Source organism: Pantherophis guttatus, chromosome 15, assembly GCF_059756535.1.
Source record: "Pantherophis guttatus breed Tessera chromosome 15, ASM5975653v1, whole genome shotgun sequence".
Lineage (NCBI taxonomy): Eukaryota > Metazoa > Chordata > Lepidosauria > Squamata > Colubridae > Pantherophis > Pantherophis guttatus.
The window spans coordinates 17,886,826-17,905,376 of record NC_142077.1 but is presented as its reverse complement, the minus strand read 5'-3'; the positions used below and the strand labels follow the sequence as shown (position 1 = coordinate 17,905,376).

Here is an 18,551-nt window from a genome sequence, read left to right as displayed (position 1 = left end):
AACGAACTCAGGTCAGAGATACTGAAGTTATTAAAAAGCCAGAAGAATGATGAAAGCCTCATCGCGAACCTCCAAGAAATGCTGAAGAACAGCGGAGCAGCGAGAGAGAAAAACATCGCTAAAGAGAAACCCAAAGACCAAAAAACTGTGAGTGATATGACTACAGAGAAAGTCGTTATGAAAAAGAAAAAATGTGATCCCGCGCGAAATTTTGAATGGCAGCCATCTTGGTTTCAACAAGCCTCCAAAGTGAACGAAGCAGAGCCAATCAAAATGCTCAGTTCAAAATTTCTGGCGCGAAAAACGTTATCAGACAACGAAAGTGAAAAGGAGGATTCAAACTCTTCGGAAGAGCCAGAATCAGAAAATGAAGACGACTTAACGAAATCCCAAGTAAAGTCAGCAATGAAGACGCTTTTTGCTGCATTTGGGCCAAAATTAAAAATTTCCAAAGCGCCAACGAAGAAGCAAGCGAACAAGCCGATACTTCAAGACCTGCACGCTCCCATCCTGACTTCGAGAACGACGACGCCCGAGCCCAGAGAGCCATGTCGATTCCGCCCTACACCGCAGACCGAAGCAAGTGCCAACGCACCCAAAAGAAAGAGAAGAACAGTCGCCGCCATCAGAACTCCTAAGACCGAGCCAGAGACCGACTCGTCTGAAGAGGAGCGGAGCGAGCGAGCTACAATGGAGAGAACCTTCCACGACGACGTCAAAGAAGAAATGAACAACGCGCATGTGCGAAACTACGTAGACGGTCCGGAAAGACTTGAACTGGCCAGAGAACCGCGCAGACTCGTTGCGAGCATCCCCATGCCGTTTTGCAATTTCCTACACTTGCGAGACCACGGACTACCTCAGGTTGTAAGTAATGGACAAAATAATGTGGGTAACTTACCCAGTGACTTCCCAAAACTTAGGGTTGATGGCATTAATTTACAAGAATGGTATCAACAGCTCCAGGTTGTCTTTATGAAAGAAAATTTACTATTTTTTATCACTAGTCCCCCAAGAAGACCTTGGACTTTAAAAATAGATTGTTTACACCATAAGGCATTTTTCTTAATAATATCTAGCGTGTCTCCTGCAATGTATCATAGCATCAAACCAAATCTAACTGTTTCAGAAATAATTCAATGCATGTTTAATTTGTTTCACAGCGATAGTGTAGCTACCACCACAAGAATGTCTAAGGACTTCTTTTCTTCCAGAGTAAAACCAGGGGTTTCCATAAGTGAGCATTTAATATCTTTAAACAAAATAAGAGCTGAGCTGCATTTGAGGGGGGAAGTGATTTCAGATCAAACAATGAAAAGTGTTATTATCAACTCACTTGATTCATCATGGGATAATTTTATGTCACACTTAGACACCATCAATCTAGGATATTTGTCAATAGAAAGTCTGTCTAACAAATTGATAGCAGAAGACAATTCAAGAAAAAATCGTTATAGCAATCACACAGAACACAAATCTTTTAGGAAGGTAGCTTTCCAAGAAAAATATAATGAAACTTTTAAATGCCACAATTGTGGGTCCAGAGAACACAATAGAAGAGATTGTCCCAAAATTTCAAAGGAAAGACATAGGTCAGAATATAGGAATAAATACAATTATAGACAGTCTTCCACAGATAGACATAAATATAGAAGCCCACCAAATTACAGAGAAAGTAGAGGGGGCAGAGAAAATTCAAAAGAGAGAAAATCTGGTTCACTGAATGGACTAAATAAACAAGACAGCACTAAAACACAACAAAATGAGAACAATAATTGGCTTATTGATTCTGGAGCAACTAATCACACCACTAATAACAAAAATATATTGTCTTCATTTACAGAAGATAAGTTTGTAATAAAGGTAGCTAATCAAGAAAAAGTTCAAGTATTAGGCAGAGGGAATGTGACCTTGCCTGGTCTAGGAAAAATAGAGGGGGTATTGTTAATACCAGAAATACCTCATAACATACTAAGTGCCATAAAACTAAGCAGAGATTCTGACATCAATATAGTTTTCTCAAAGGGAAAAGCAACTTTAGAGAAGAATAAAACAAATGTAGGCACTGTGATGATTAAAGGAGGCCTACCCTATCTGATAACAAAAGAAAGATGGTTACATAACATTGATTCAAATATGGAAGATTGTATTGAGGCAGATGATGAAAATATTAGTAAGTGACAATGATGAATGTAAAATATCTCATGATCACACAGATACACACAATGAGAAGAAACCAAAAATAGGTAAACCAATTCATGACGAGTGTGCTCATATCTTACATAGGAAGTTAGGACATGCAAGTTTTCCTGTAGTACAAAAAATGACTGAACACGCAGAAGGTGTCAAAATAAAAAATTGTGAAAATTATTTGGAATGCTCAGTATGTAAATCTACTAAATTAAAAACTAGTCCCAGGCCAAAAAAATCCACCAGATCAACTAACAAAATTTTTGACTTAGTACACATGGACTTAGTTGGCCCATTAACTCCATCAATCACTTATAGAAAACGTTACTTCCTAACAATAGTAGACGATTACAGTCGCTATGGTTTTGTTTACACATTAAAACACAAGGATGAAACCTTTCAAAAATTTAAGGAATTTTACAAATGCATAGAAACACAACATAATATCAGAATAAAACAAATTATGACAGATAGGGGATGTGAATTCATGTCTAAAGAATTCTCCCAATGGTTAAAGGATAGAGGAATGCTACATTACACGTCTAGTCCATTTTCTGCGTTCCAGAACGGGATTGCAGAGAGAAAGAATTCCACATTACAAACCATGATTAGATGCACATTAGAGGATGCTGGTTTAGGCAAACAATTTTGGTCAGAAGCCCTACATTATTCAAATTACACTCAAAATAGAACCTGGTCCAGTATTGTGAATAAGACACCATATGAGGTGATGTATAATAGGAAACCAAAATTAGCACACATGCACATATTTGGGGTCACTGCAGACGTACACATACCCAAACAGTTGAGAAGAAAGGGAGAAAACGTATCCAGAAGACTAAGATTTATGGGATATGAAACTGGCACCAAAGGGTACAGATTCATTGATAATAATAATAAATTTATAGTTTCCAGAACAGCTGTGTTCCATGAACAGGCCAACTGGTCTAAATTACATCTTAATGAAATATTTCCGAATAAATGCAAAGATACCAAATCTCGTGAGGAAGGGACAATAGAAAATCAAAATGTCAACAAAAATAAAAACAAAACCAAAACATGGACAAATAGTCAACACAAAATAAAGACAGACACATTAACAAAAAAGGAAGCAAGATATTTACATGACTACCATAGCAAACCAGAAAGAGCTATTAGGAACAACAGAAATCAAATACCAAATAAATACAGAGATTACATAATGCATATGGATGGTGAACAAATAACACCTAATACATATGAGGAAGTATTAAAACTACCTCGTGAAGAAAAGGAAAAATGGGAACTAGCTATGAAAAAAGAGATGGAAAGTTTGCAAGGATTAAATGTATTCACACCTGCGATTGCACCCAAAGATAAAACAATTATTGGTACCAGGTGGATTTATAAAATTAAGAACCTAGAAGGAGGCAATACCTTATACAAAGCTAGATTGGTTGCACAAGGTTATGCACAAAAATATCCGGAGGACTATACTGACACATACTCCCCCACAGTAAGAACAGAGAGTGTTAAAACAGCTCTAGTAGTAGCATCCGCACTCAATCTTGATGTATTTCAATATGACATACAGACTGCGTACCTACACGCAAAACTAGATAAGGAAATATATGTAAGAGCACCTCACAGTCAATACACTAATAAAAATGAAATTTGGCTATTGAACAAGAGTTTATACGGATTAAAGCAATCTGGCAAAAGATGGTACGATTGCTTGGTAAAAGTACTTAAGACCATGGATTTCAACGCTACCACTGCTGATAACTGTTTCTTTGTCAAAAAGAGTGATGATCACATTGAATTTGTATTGATTTATGTAGATGATATTTTATATATAGGAAAACACAAAGAGAGAAGAGAAATCTTTGTAAACAAGTTAAATGAACATTTCTCGTTGAAATCTCTAGGTAAAGTAAACAAATACCTTGGTGTACAAATTAACAAAACTAGAAGGGGATTCAAACTTACTCAGAAAGATAACATTATTGAACTTCTAAACAAATGCAATTTAAACAATGCCAAACCCTGTGACACTCCTATGCAAACTGATTTCCTTAGAAATACTGATGAATCTTCCCCTGAATTCAGGGATAATACATTTTATAGATCAGTCATAGGTTCACTTCTTTATATATCTAATTGGACCAGGCCAGATATTGCATTACCACTCAATTTATTATCAAGGCACGTTAGCAAACCAACAATGTATCACTGGGAAGCTGTCAAAAGAATTTTAAGATATCTGAAAAGTACATTAGACTTTTGCCTAGTATTAGAACCTAGTGATAATAAAGAACCAAGACTTACATGTTACGCAGATGCGGATTGGGCTGGAGATATATCATGCAGAAAAAGTACTTCTGGTTATATTTTTCTGTTAAATGACTGTCCAGTTTACTGGTACACTGGTAAACAAGAACTGGTAGCCACTTCAACCACAGAAGCGGAATATGTTTGTTTATCCAAAGCTGCAAATAACCTTGTATGGTTTAATGATTTAATTTCAGATGTTTGGAAAAAACCTGCTTTGCCTTTTGTTATGCATGAAGACAATAAAGCGGCCATTGAAATATCTAGATCCGATGCCATTGGACAAAGATCCAGGCATATAGATATAAAATTTAAGCATGTGAGACAATTGTCTCAAGATGGATTTATCAAAGCAGTACATTGTGATACCTCTGAACAATTAGCTGACATATTGACGAAGCCTTTACCTTCTAAACAGCACAAATACTTAACTTCCAAATTGTATGTCTTATATTGTCCTGAATCTGAATGTAATTGGTGTTGTATAGCGAACCGGCATTTAGAGGGGGATTTGTCAGATGTAAATGCCTTATTCCCTAATGTGTAAATAATGTATATATGGGATATCAGGGGTTAACTTATTCTTTGACTCTTAATGTATTCATAATTCACCACTCCCACTCTTGGCTCCACCCTTTGTATATATAAGGAGCCACCTTCACCATTTTCTTTGCTTCTATCTGTGAATATTCAGTGAATATAGAATGCCTATTATAATTAAAGAGAAATATATTTAAACCTCTAACTCTCATTATTATTATTGAGTCTGATCCTAAAAATATTGCAACACCCTCCATGCAGACGTAGTTCCATTGAGGACCACAGGCTGACTCCATCTGGGGCTGATGCTGTCTATCCCACATATTTTCAGTTTCCCAAGAAATAGGTTGTGGTTTACTTTGTCAAAGCCTTTCTGAAATCCAAGTACTGTATACTACATGCACTGCATTTCATTGGTCCACTAATTTAGTCATTTTTGTCAAAGAATGAAATAACATTTATTCATGATCTGTTTTTTGATCCTGCATTAGTCCTAGTAAGTCATTCATATCTAGACTGAAGAACAAGGGTTCAAATATGCCTCTTTCCCTTCCCCCTTGGTAAGCATAGATCCTTCTTCTCACGGCTCCATTGAGCCCAAACCTCCCTCTCAAACAAGGGCTTGGATCAGGGCCAACAGGCTGAGCTCCATTTTGAGGGCCATCCATTTTCTCCATCATATTTCTCTGTTTATTGAATCAAATGCTGCACTAACATCTAGAAAGGAGCAAACCTTGTTTTACCTCACTGATATAGATTAGATATTTCAAGACAAATTTGTTGCCAATTTAACTTATCCATTATTTTTTATAAAATCTATTTAGCTTTTCACTCTACCTAAAACCTTCTGATTCTTCTGCAAAGAATGCATTTTTCTCAGGTTTAACTAAGAGGATCATGGCATAAATTTTAGCCACAATATCTGCTAGTCTACTTGGTCTGTAATTGCTAGAGTCCTTTTCATTCCACTTTTTAGATAGATAAAATGCTACTATTGCCAAATTCAATCCAAGTGGATATGGCAGGCATTATTTATCTGTGAAAATGAAGATGCCAATAGAGGCCCCAACAACCAGGGATATTTTTTGATCAGTTAAATAGTTGGTAGAATGTCTTCTCCAGGGAATGTATTGCTTGCATTTCAGGCCTTTTCTGATTAATCTCAACATGAACATAATGAGGTAAAATATTGACTTTTTTGCAAATATGCTTGGATTCCATGAATCTATTGAATCTATTGCTCATCCACCCCTCACTTTACCAGAGGGAGAAAAACACACACAAACCTGTGGGACTTTGTAGGTGCCTCCTAATGTTGACATTTGGATGGAGATGTCCCTTCTAGCTCCATTAAGAAGAGCCAGGAGGTTCTCCTTCCTTCCACAGCTGTAGTTGGGGACATTGGCTTCTCCAGTGGAGAGCATGTCCAGCAAGGCATCTGAAGTGCGAAAAGGGCTCCAATAGTTGTCATGGATGTTGTAGCCAAATGTGAGATTGTGCAGGAACTGGGAATTCTTGTTGACCATTTGAATGTTGAAAATGAATCGTGAGAAATGTAAAAAAGTATAAGAATTCCTATGGTAAAAAAAAGTTATTATAATCAACAGCCACAACAAATACTTTTGTTATATATAATATATATAATCCTCCAGAAGCCTACTGAGCCTTAAGCCAACATTGATCCAAAAGCAATGATCAGTTACACAAATATGGGAATGGGCTGAGGTATGGCAGTTACAATTGATTCCACCACTACTTTAAATAAAACTCATTATCCAAGTGATAAATGAAGGATTGAACAGAGAGAGGAAAATAATCTGCAGCCCTTTCATCTTTTTTTCAGACCCCTTTTGAGTCTCTTTCACAAAATCAGACCAAAGAGAGAAGCCATGGAAATCAAAATCACTCAGGAAATTAGACATATTCCCCAATATAGGAAGAAATGAAAAATAAAAAACAGAAAAGAAGGAGAGTGTTAGAATGGAGGGACTGCAACTCCATCACCCTGAATGACTTACGGATCATGGAAAACAAACTGAAGAGAAGGAGCCATGTTGAAAAGGAACTTCGTATGCAATCTTTCCTTTCCAGTGGTGACTATACCAAGAAGATGATCTCCTGGGCTGTAAAAGCTCCATGGATTGTTTCCATCCTGGTTCTCCAAACCCAGCAGGCATTTCATTCTCAGCTTTCCAGAGACTGGATGGGACAAAAGCAGCATCAGAAGCAGAAGCAGGAGGTCCATAATTCATGGTGTGAATCAATGAATCTCCTTCCTGTTTCTAGAGAAGAAGGTGAAGAATTCAAAGGACTCTCACAAGGTGGAAAGTTCAGTTGCTTTTTCTCAACACAGAGAAACCCTCAGCTTCACCTGGAAAGGAGGGAGAGATACATTCAAGAGCACAGACCCTGCCTGTCCCAAACCTCCATATTTCTCTGCCCAAAGTCTCCCCTGGAGGATTCGGCTAAAGAGCAGAGCTGAAACTTTTATCATAATTCTCCCTCTCAGGAGGGATCCCTGGATAATTCAACTAGTTCTTGGACTTGGAGATTGTTGGGAAATTCTCTGGAGGGAAATGAAAGGGAAATAATCCTCATGTGATTCATAATAACAGGGGCAGAGATGGAATTAAATTCCTCATCTAGAATTGAGAGGTTTGGGAGCTCCGTGCTTGAAACTGGCCCCAGAGGGAATACATGGCACCTGTGGCTGAAGAAAAAATAAATCTTTGGCCGCCATTCACTAGCGAGGTGCTTGGATGGGGATAGGCTGTGGTCAGCAGCCACGTGGCTAGCAAGGCTCTTGGATCGCGTGGCCAGCGGCTGGCGGCCGCTGGCTACCCAATCCAAGCATCTCGTCCTGCCACTGACCCAGCAGGACTGTTCTGAGGCTGCCTCCCGCCCGCACGGCGCCAGCCTACCCTACTCCATCCAGTCGCTGGGGGAGACGTGCGACTTTTCTCCGCCCCGGAACACTGGCTGACCAGGCTGCAGCCAATGCTCCACATCGTAATGGGCTCCAGGAGGAGGAGGGGCACCATCTGCCCCATTGTGAGGTTCAGTAAGAGCAACCAGAGCCGGCTGCATGCACAGCTGGGAAGGCCCATGCGCAGTGTGTTCTGTCCCCGTCCCCACACACGCACAAACAGCCAGCCGGGGGTTAAAGTATTACTTGGCACACACAAGGTTCGTTATCAGGAACTTGGCAGCAATACGATAACCGTCGGCCAAGTGCTTTACTACAAGAAGAGGCAGTGTCCCTCCACCAGATAACAGCAACAAATACACACAGTTTCCAAAACAGTCCAGCTCAAACATGGAAACTTCAGCAGATTCGGTGTTGTACAAAGTGACTAGCCAGAAGTTAGCTTTGTCCATCACAGAGTCTAAATGGCCACCACACTCTCTTATATAGCCTGTGGGGTGTGGTCCAGTGACTCAGCTTAATCCCTGGCACGCCTCCTCATCTGCTGCAAACGTTTATCTTGCCTTCGTTGGCGTGGATCCAGGAACAACTTATTACCGTCACTGTCATCGGAGACACCTGGCTCCTGGCCAATCTCCTCTCCCTTGGCAGACACCTGAGGCGTTGCCAGAGAGGAGGGGCCTGGAGAGGGAGGCCTGGCCGGCTCCTCTCCTTCATGTTTGGAGCCTTCTTCCTCCGATAAGATGGGCTCGGGGGTCGGAGCCACAACACAGTGGGCGCAGGCCTAAGATGCCACCTCCAGGCCGAGGGGGTGACATGATGGTGTGCTGCCGCCGTTGCCCAGGCAGGAGAGGAGAAAGAGAGATGGAGAGAAAGAGAGATGAAGGAGAGATAGATGGGTGGAGAAAGAAAGATGAGAGAGATGAAAGAGACACACAGAGATACCTGTTTGAAAGAAAATACTGAATAGGTGTGGCTGGCGGTGGTCATGTGACTGGGTGGGAGTAAATGATATGGAGTTGGCAATGCCCACCCAGGTTTAAGGTTGTTTTTAACTGTTTAAGGTTAAGTGTTTAAAGTTGCAGACCCCTGACCTACCACATCTGATCGCTTCACCCTGCAGCCAGCCTTGTGGCCTGCGCCCACCTCCCACCTGGAACGCAGAACTCGGAACTCGGAACTTGGAATTTGGAAAACAGAATGCGGAACTCTGAATTTGGAACGCAGAATGCGGAATGCGGAATATGGAATACAGAACTTGGAACTCGGAACTCAGAACTCGGAATTCGGAATTCAGAACTCGGAACTCGGAACGCGGAACCCGGAATTCAGAATGAGGAATGCAGAATGTAGAATGTGGAATGCGGAATGCGGAATTCCAAATTCTGAATTCTAAATTTCGAGTTCCGAGTTCTGAGTTCCTCATTTTGCATTCCGCATTCCGAATTCCGAGTTCTGAGTTCCAAATTCCGCATTCCGTGTTCCGAATTCTGAGTTCCACATTCCAAATTCCGCATTCCACGTTCTACTAACCCTACACCATTTCTGGCAAATGGTAGTCCAGTCTCATCTTGAAAGTTTCCAGTGATGAAGCTCCCACAACTTCCAAAGGCAACTTCTGTTCCATGGGTTGATGGGCTCTCACTGTCAGGAAATTTCTCCTTATTTCCAGGTTGAATCTCTCCTTGTTCAGTTTCCGTCCATTATTCCTTGTCTGGCCTTCAAGTGCTTTGGAAAACAGCTTCACCCCCTCCTTTCTGTGGCAGCCCCTCAAATATTGGAAGACTGCTATCCTGTCTCCCCTGGTCCTTCTCTTCACTAGACCAGCCATGCCCAGTTCCTGCAACCGTTCATTGTATGTTTTAGCCTCCAGTCCCCTAATCCTCTTGGTTGCTCTTCTCTGCACTTTTTCTAGAGTCTCAACATCTTTTTTATAGTGTGGTGACCAAAACTGGATGCAGGATTCTAGGTGTGGTCTTACTAAGGCTTTATAGGGTGGTATTAGTACCTCTCTTGATCTTGATTGTATCCCTCCTTTAATGCAATTTAGGATTGCATTGGCTTTTTTGGCTGCTGCTGCACACTCTTGACTCATATTTAATTGGTTGTCCACTAAGACTCCAGGATCCTCTCACAGTTACTGCTATTATGCTTGGTTTCACCCAGTCTATGTGTGTGTACTTTCGGTTTTTCTTACCCAAGTGTAAGACTTTTACTTTTCTCTACTTTGAATTTCATTGTGTTAGATCTCTCTTAGCTTGTTGGAGTCAGCTCTCTTAAAGACTCAACTCTTAGCCTGCTGGAGCATTGCTTGGACCAGAAGACCTCCAAGGTCCCTTCCAACCCTCTTGGACTGTTCCTGTTGGTTCAGTTCCCTGGGCTTGATGAAGTATGTTTGGGGGGCTCCCCAGAGGCTCAGAGCCAGAGGGGCTGAATGGGACGTTTGCCAGTTTCTTTATGGGCTGAGAGTTGGGTCTGGTGTGGTGTGGATGTGCTGGTCTGACCGGTGGGAGAGGCCATCTATGGGGTGGTATGGGGTGTCTGCATGAGGATGTGGGGGAGCAAAAGTGCAGGTAGATGTTAGGCATGGCCTCCTCCTTCTCTTGCTTCCCCCTGAGAGGCTCTGGAGCAGCAGGAGCTTCTGCCTCCTCTGAGACCTTCCACCCAGCCCTGTCCTCCCGTTCTGCCCCCCTGCTCCCTCAGCCTTTGCAGCCTCTGGGGGGTCTCTGCTCCCCCTCGGCCTCTCCTGGGGACCCCTGGGCTCCCCTCCAGCTTCTGGCTGCTCTCCTCTCTCCTCCACTCCTGCGGGCTGTTCGGCCCCCGACTGCTCAGCCTATTCGGCTGCTCAGTTCTGGCTCCCAGATCCGGCTCTGGCCAGACTCACCTGGCACACGAGGTAGCAAGTCCCCCACCCCACCTCCCTCCCTCCCTCCCTCTCTCCCCCAATCCTCCACCCTCTCCTGGACAGACAGTTGGACATGATGCTCTTTCTATGGAGATATTTTAAACCAATAACCAATAGGCATCCTGGCCATTCCGACTCTGCTTAGCTCCAGTGGCTGCTTAAGGAGGAACAGACTGTGGTTACAGCAAAGGTGGTTAGATCCTCCGCACCAGCGCTGGGGATTCATGGGAAACACGGAATAATCCACCATAGCTATTTCACACAACTAAGGTAGCAAATCCTTTTGCATTACTCCTCCTTTGGATTTAATGACTGTGGGCCTCACAGTTTAAGGAGTGATATTATAATATCCTTAGGCCATGTGTAACTGACATTGGATGCCAAATTGTGGTTTTAATTTAGAGTTTATCTGTTCTTTATTATTTCATTCTAGGATTTTTAACTGGATATTCCTTGAGTCTTTTTATTTGTTCTGATCTCTGGTCTTTGATGTAATAAACTTGATTTGATTTGATGCAATTCAATTTACCAAGAAGGGGACTAAAAAGACATATGATAGAGTTGACTGTTCCTCGTGTAGTGAATACTTTCCTCAGATAAAGGAACAATTCTTCTGACTTAAAAAAATGCACCATCACTTTGAGGTTGCAGTGATCACATCTAAAAAAATAGGACAGAACCGACCTTTAATTGCTGGACAGGGGCCTGTTCATTCATTGCTGTTAAGTCTCTGTTAGTTGCTGATAATGAATTAGAACAGCCTGCCCAAATCTGATGGCCTCCAGATGTGAATTAATGCCTGGTCCTGATTCATGCTTGGCAACAAGTCCACCTTCCTCCAAGAATGGGGACCCAGATGTGTTTGCCAACACAGGTGCAGCTCTGTTTGTAGACCAGAGACCGAACCTTTGATGTTGTGTCTGCTGCTGCAGCTCCGGGAGACCTAAAATAACAGTGGAGCTCAACATTAGTGAGCAGGTCCTTGGACTTTCACTTGGACCGGTTGTCAGGTTTCGGTGCTATCTTGAATAAACTTCATTCTCAAGCGCAAGCTGTCTAATGAAACATTTTATTTTTAAGCATAGCAGAATCCGACATTTCTGACTCAAATTGCAGCCAAACTGGCCCCTCCTTCCAACCCCCTCCTCTTCCGCTCTCCAGCCCCCACGTCCCATTGGCCATCATACAGATCCATCTCTACATCCCGGCACGTTCTTTTCACAGGAATGCAGCCCCCACCCTCGTCTCCCAGGAAACCCTATCTGTATATACAAAACTAGGTAAAAGTTCATCTCAGCAATAAATCAAGCTTCCGCTCTTTCTGCTTCAACTTGTTATGTCAGCGCTGGAAGAAAGCCTAATTTGGAACGCTGACATCCGGCCTCTCTCCCTTCACTCTGGTGGTTTTGACGTGTCACTCGCCCGCAGCCCTCTGTCGACTTTTATCGCTACCCGGAACCATTCAGCGAGTCAGTTTGGGATGTCACGATAGGCAGTCACTTGGGAAATTCTTTTATCTAGGCTTGTTCTAAAAAAATACACCAGCAATCGCTCTGGTAGGGGAGGCAGTGTCCCAATGACTCTCCTGAATTCACGGATATGCTCTCTGATGGGCTTCCCCCTCTGCATTAGGTTTCTGAGCTCGTCTTCCACATAGGGGTCCTCCTCCTCCTCCTCATAACGGGCTCTCAATAGTTGCAAGAACCCATCCGCATTTTGTAGCTGGGGGGCCCTGTATTTGTAGAGTGATGCTGACCACCTCTTTGCTTCTCCCTCCAGCCCTTCCGAGATAGCATTCACTAGGGCTCTGGGGAAAGGGTAGAGGTGTCCGAACCGCTCTATGTATATCTCAGCTGAATCGAGGAATTGGGCGAGGTTGTCTGGGTCACCATCGAATTTCCCTCTGAACTGGGGTGGTTCCTCCCTCTCTGCCCTCTCCTCTCTGTGCTGAGCTCTGGAGGGCCAGCCTTGGTGTTGGTAGTCCTCTGCCTCGTCTCTCATTGTGGGGTGGGGAGGTGCTGCCTTGTCTGGGCTTCGCTGCCATTCCCATCCCCAGCTCGCCCTTCCCAATTCACTTAGGGGTTTTTCTTTATCTTTTACCTTTGTATTTTCCAAGTTGGCTGGAATCACGACCGCTTCTGCTCCTCCCGTTTCTTGAAGCAGGCTTTCCTCCGAGAGCTTGGCTTCAGCCATAGTCCGTCCGACCAGATGTCTGGGAGGGAACGGGATGATTTAAACTCAGCCAGCCTGGATTTGGAGGAGAGTTTGGCTGTCTGTCAGGTTTCGGTGCTATCTTGAATAAACTTCATTCTCAAGCGCAAGCTGTCTAATGAAACATTTTATTTTTAAGCATAGCAGAATCCGACATTTCTGACTCAAATTGCAGCCAAACTGGCCCCTCCTTCCAACCCCCTCCTCTTCCGCTCTCCAGCCCCCACGTCCCATTGGCCATCATACAGATCCATCTCTACATCCCGGCACGTTCTTTTCACAGGAATGCAGCCCCCACCCTCGTCTCCCAGGAAACCCTATCTGTATATACAAAACTAGGTAAAAGTTCAGCTCAGCAATAAATCAAGCTTCCGCTCTTTCTGCTTCAACTTGTTATGTCAGCGCTGGAAGAAAGCCTAATTTGGAACGCTGACACCGGTAGCTCCCAGGAACTGCCCAGGCCCCTCTCCTCTTGAAGGGCATCTCAAGTCTAGCACAGAAATGGCCTCTCTGCCTTTTGATCTCCAACCTTGGAAGGAGAAATTTGTGGGCTGATTCCTCAAGGAAATCCTGCTCTTAATTTCAGCTTCTGAAGAGTTACTTAAAGATGTCAAGTGGGCTTTGGCTGCTATAACTATGGGTCTCCTTTCCTGAAACTCTTGCAAAAACCTTTACATCTTGCATAGATGAAGGATTTGTGAACTCTGTGTGTGTGTGTGTGTTTGTGTCTTGTGGTGCAATGGTCTTTTTTCTATACTTATCTTCTTTTCTTCTTTCCACTCCAGCTTAATTCAAAAAATTTAAAACTGATAATAAATAAATTTCAGTTGCCAGAGTTGACAAACACTGGATTAAACAGCATAGGAAGCCCACAATTTGGTTCCTTTGGGTTTACGTCCTCATGTTTTGCCTGAATCCAGTCCGCAAATGGCACACGAGTGGATGGCCTCCAGGAGCCCCCTTCTCCCTTCCATCATCCAGCATGTGCATCCACTACAATTCCAAAAAGGCCCAGGGCTGGGTGGCCCATCGGTCACAAGCATCCACGATGATGCAATCAAAGCTCTGCTGGGAATTCTGGGAGTTGTAGTTGGACCTATCTGAAATTGCCAAGCTGAGGAAATCCATCCCAGGGACAGATTAAGACGCCTCCTGGATCCCCTCCTGGAGATGGACTCCATGATTGCACCCAGGAGCTCTTTCCCCTCCCCCACTTCCTGCCTCCCTCCTCAGTTCCAGGAAAGAGGAAGAATCCCCTGCAATGAGTCATCCTGAGTGGCGGCCTCCCACTTGTGTGTCTTCTCCTGCCTCTGTTGCTCTGGACAAGCCCCTCAGAAGAACCCTCCAACCCTCCACAAAAGGCCAAGAATGAAGACGTGGCTCAAGAGTTCTTAGCCTCCATCTTGAAATAGAGCCAGCTAACCAGCCCTGCCCCAAAGGGAGGGAGGGAGGGAGGGAGGGGTCCATGGGGTGTGGGCGATGGGGAGGTCCTTCCCTGATGACCTGCCAGCTTCTCAGCTCAGGGTCCAGCCAGGTGGGCGCAGGGCCAATGGCTCACCCGTCACTAACCACTATGTTTTCCTGCCCACAGCAGGCAGGAAAAGAGACACAAGGAAGGGACAATTTCACAGAAGGCTTTTCATCCTCCTAAAGAATCCCATCCCAGCTCCAGAGAGACTCCAGGCCCCTCAAAAGCCCATTGCATTCCGATGCCTTTGGACAATGGAGCCCAGACTTGGGCGATTCTTCCTTGGAGACCTTGAGAATCGAATGGAGGGAGGGGCGAGGGGAGCTGTGCCCAAGGCCAGACCCCCCCTTTCCCTTCTGCCTTTGTGGGCAACATCTGGGATGAGGCCTGGGGGCTCCTGAACCTCCCCCTCCAGCCTGATCTCAGGGTTGGGTGTATAAGTTGCAGGTTAGGGGAGATGATTGAGACAACTGGGCCTTCTTCACTCCCACAACTGTAGACAGCAACATCTGGAGACGGAGGGGCCTCCTCTGCTTTGGGGGAGGAGAGAAAAGACGCAGCTGCCCAGATTAGAGGGGGGGCAGAAATCCTCCTTTTGTTCGAGTTCAGGTGGACCCGGTTCCTCCCCTCCAGACCTTCCGGCTCTGGGGATCTGCAGAGGCCCCTTCCCCCTCCCTTCCTCCCTCAAACCTCTCAGACTGGCCATCCTGCTAGATCCTTTCTTCTTCAACTGTGGCAGGGACCTCGATCTGGCCGGGGATGATTGACAGTTCCAGGGCATTTTGGGTTGGTTTTGAGGTCAACTGTCTGGGTGGGGTTTGCTCTGCTGTGTAAGAGTTGTGTAAGGGAACTTCACAAATATGCTGAGGACACCTGGTGGCAGGTGATGGGGGAGGAAAACGGCAGGTAAGGAAAAGACCGGATGGAGAGGGAAAGGGGGGGGGGCAGAGAGAGAGAGAGCAAGGAATGGCCGGAAGACTTGGGGTCCCTTCTGAAGAGGGAAACCTTCTCCCTGGTTTGACCTCTGAAGCTTTGAGCAGGTCAGGCTGATTCCTCTTCAGTCCTTTGCAGTTCCAGACTCCCCCAAAGGGAAAGGAAGGGGAAGGGGTTTCTCTCCTCTCCCCCTCCTCTTTCCAGGCAGCGACCCAGACGGAATGCCAATTCCTCCTTCATTGGGACCGCCTGGACAGGAGGCCACCCAGAAGTGACTCCTTCTCTTCATTGATGGATGAGACTGACGTGGACTCCCCTCTCATGCACAACATCCCTCGGAGGGTCAGTGCAGAAGAATAAAATATACAACAACCCAAGAAAAGGACCCCCAAGTCTTCCCTGGCTATGGGGGGCGGCTCCCCTCTTCTCATCCAGCCCCACCCTCACCCCAGCCTCTTCCCAGGGCAGAAACCCTCATCTGTGAAATGAAACGTGTGTGTGTGTGTGTGTGTGTGTGTGTGTGTGTGTGTGTGTGTGTCCAGCTGCTTCCAGCCCCAGAGGAGGAATCGGGGGTTATGAATTGGGGGAGGAAGCTTTGATTTCGGACTTTGGAGGTGGGAAGGACAAGAATCAGAGGGAGCACCAATGGGAATTCTCCCTGCTTGAGCGTCATCGGTCTCCGGGCAGAGTCCTTTGTGGCTTCACCTGAAGGAGGAGGGAGTTCATAGCAGAGAGAGAAGCGGAGAAATGTGTGTGTGTGTATGTGGGGGGGGGGATCTGTTCGGTATTTTGGGGGGGGGGGAAGCAGCGGGACCCTCCACTTTCTTTGCTCCCTTCAGGAGTCTCAGCCAGGGATTCCCGCTTCCCCCCTTCTTATCCCCCCCCCCATTGACATCCCCAACAGCGGTTCTTGAACCCAAAACCGAGCTCTAATTTGCGGTGGGTCCGAAACCCCCACAGACCCTCCGGCAGCCCCTTTGCCAGGAAGGGAGCGAAAGGCAGGAGCTTCCGGGAGGGGCAGGGAGGGACCCCCGGGGGTTGGGGGAGGGGCACTTCCAATCATAAAGTGTGTGTGTGTGTGAAGGCGCCCAAGGACTCCCCAGGCAGCCCTCTCAGAGACCCCCAAGGCCTCGCTGGCTGTGGGGCTGCGCCTCCCCTTCAGTCATCCCCTGCGGCCCCACTCCACGCCGGATCGGGGGAGGGAGGGCAAAAGGAAGCCCACCCTCCCCTCCAGGGCTGGCATGAGCCCCCCTTGAGCTGCGGCCCCCAAGACTGAAAATATCCCCCTCCCCCTTCCTCCGCTCCTCTCTCTGCGCCCAACTCTCCCCTCCATCAGGTGAAGTCAAGGGAGACTCTGCCCGGAGACCGATGACGCCAAAGAAGGGAGAAATCTCATTGGTCCTTACGCTTTTCTGGGCACGTCCTAGGCAGAAATCTTCATCTGTGAAATGAAACGTGTACGTGTGTATGTGTGTGTGTGTGTGTGTGTGTGTGTGTGTGTGTGTGTGTGTGTGTGTGTGTGTGTGCGCGTGTCCTGGCCAGATGCTTCCAGCCCCAGAGGAGGGATCGGGGGTCTGAACTGGGGGGAGGAAGCGTCGATCTCGGACTTTGGAGGTGGGAAGGGCCAGAACCAGCGGCTGCACCAATGAGAATTCTCCCTGCCTTAGCGTCATCAGTCTCCGGGCAGAGTCCTTTGTGGCTTCACCTGAACCCCTCCCCCTTTCTTCACCCCTCCCCCACTTTCTCCGCTTCTCTCTCTGCGCCGAAGTCTCTTCCATCAGGTGAAGTCAGGGGAGACTCTGCCCGGAGACCGATGACGCCAAAGAAGGGAGAATTCTCATTGGTTCTTACGCTTTTCTAGGCGCTCCTTATTCCGAAGTTCCAGGAAAATCCTCCGTCCCCCCAATGCAGCCCCACCGATTCCGCCTGTGCCTCCTTCGCTTGGCCAGGAATCCCACTGCTTGAGCCAAAGGGGTCCCCGGATCTTTAGGCTTTGGTTGTTCAGCTTTACTTATTCCACTCCTTTCCTTTCCTTTCTCCTCTTCCTTTCCTTTCCCATTCTGTCCTTCTTCTCTCTTCCTTTCCTTTCCTTTCCTTTCCTTTCCTTTCCTTTCCTTTCCTTTCCTTTCCTTTCCTTTCCTTTCCGTCCTTCTTCTATCTGCCTTTCCCTTTCCCCTTTCTTTACTACCTTTATTTTCTATTTTATGCCATGATAATCTGAATAAAAAATAATCAAAAGGAGCCTTTTCTTTTAAGAGCGCTTCTTGTTCCACAGCTGGAATATGCAAATTTCCCTTGGAGGAAAACTGGCAAAATGTCTTCCTGACCCACAGAAAGAGGGAGGGTTCCTTCACATTTGGGGCTGAGGGGCAGAGAATCCGCAAAGCACCATCCCTCTTTGGGGCATCTTCAGCGACATCCCAAAGGTGCTTTTCAAAAGAGAGCTGGAATTTCTTGAGTTTTTTCCCTTGAAAACATTTCGTTTCTCATCCAAGAAGCTTCTTCGGTTCTGACTGAATGGTGGGGAATGGAAGGATCTCTCCTCCTTGCAGCTGTTGGGTGGTTAGCATTGTGAAGGTCAGCCGTGGGCTCTCTGAGAGGCCTTGACGCCACTGGGGGTTCATCTGCACCCTCAGGGTCCCCTGAATCAGAGAGCAAATGGGGGGAACCTCCTTGGAACTGGGGAAAGGACCGTGTTGCTGTCTTCGGAGAGGGCAAAGTCCACCCTCTGGACAGAGGAGACCCCTGGTTGGAAAGAGGGTCAAAGAGGCCATCTACGTTAAAACGGAACAGCCCCCTCTCAACAGAGGGGGAGGGGGAGGACCCCACCTCTCTCCTGTCTACCAGACCGTCCTGTGGACGTGGGGTTTGGGGCGGCCCAGTCCGTGTGCAAGGAGTCAGCCGGGTCTCTGCAGGTTTCCAGAATTGAGAGGATTTCTCCCAGCCTGACCTGCTTTCTGCCTCCATCCTCCAATGCAGCACGCAGGAATATAGGTTTCGAGAGAAGCTACCGTATATTCCAGAACAGGACATAATATTGTCCATGTGTTTGTCTTCCAGTTCTTATA

The 18,551-nt window shown here is 45.9% G+C and overlaps 1 protein-coding gene and 2 long non-coding RNA genes across 3 annotated transcripts in view; 1 reads left to right on the top strand and 2 right to left on the bottom strand.

The window, feature by feature from the left end:
• LOC148112029 (vomeronasal type-2 receptor 26-like) overlaps nt 1-7,285 on the bottom strand; it is a 91,063-nt gene extending 83,778 nt beyond the window's left edge. Inside the window, exons 1-2 of the mRNA XM_087879372.1 lie at nt 7,059-7,285; nt 6,327-6,615 (exon numbers count right to left, since the gene is read on the bottom strand). Of these exons, the coding sequence (XP_087735498.1) occupies nt 6,327-6,615; nt 7,059-7,285 (516 nt within the window). The remainder of the gene's footprint in view (nt 1-6,326; nt 6,616-7,058) is intronic.
• Nucleotides 1-18,551, top strand: part of LOC148112027 (uncharacterized) — a 449,893-nt gene that overhangs the window by 417,909 nt on the left and 13,433 nt on the right. The gene's annotated exons all lie outside the window — the stretch shown is intronic.
• LOC148112028 (uncharacterized) lies at nt 8,235-13,673 on the bottom strand. Its single transcript, XR_015730032.1, has 2 exons — nt 12,972-13,673; nt 8,235-11,814 (listed from the first exon to the last, which is right to left on the bottom strand). It is a non-coding gene; the product is annotated as an uncharacterized LOC148112028 (long non-coding RNA).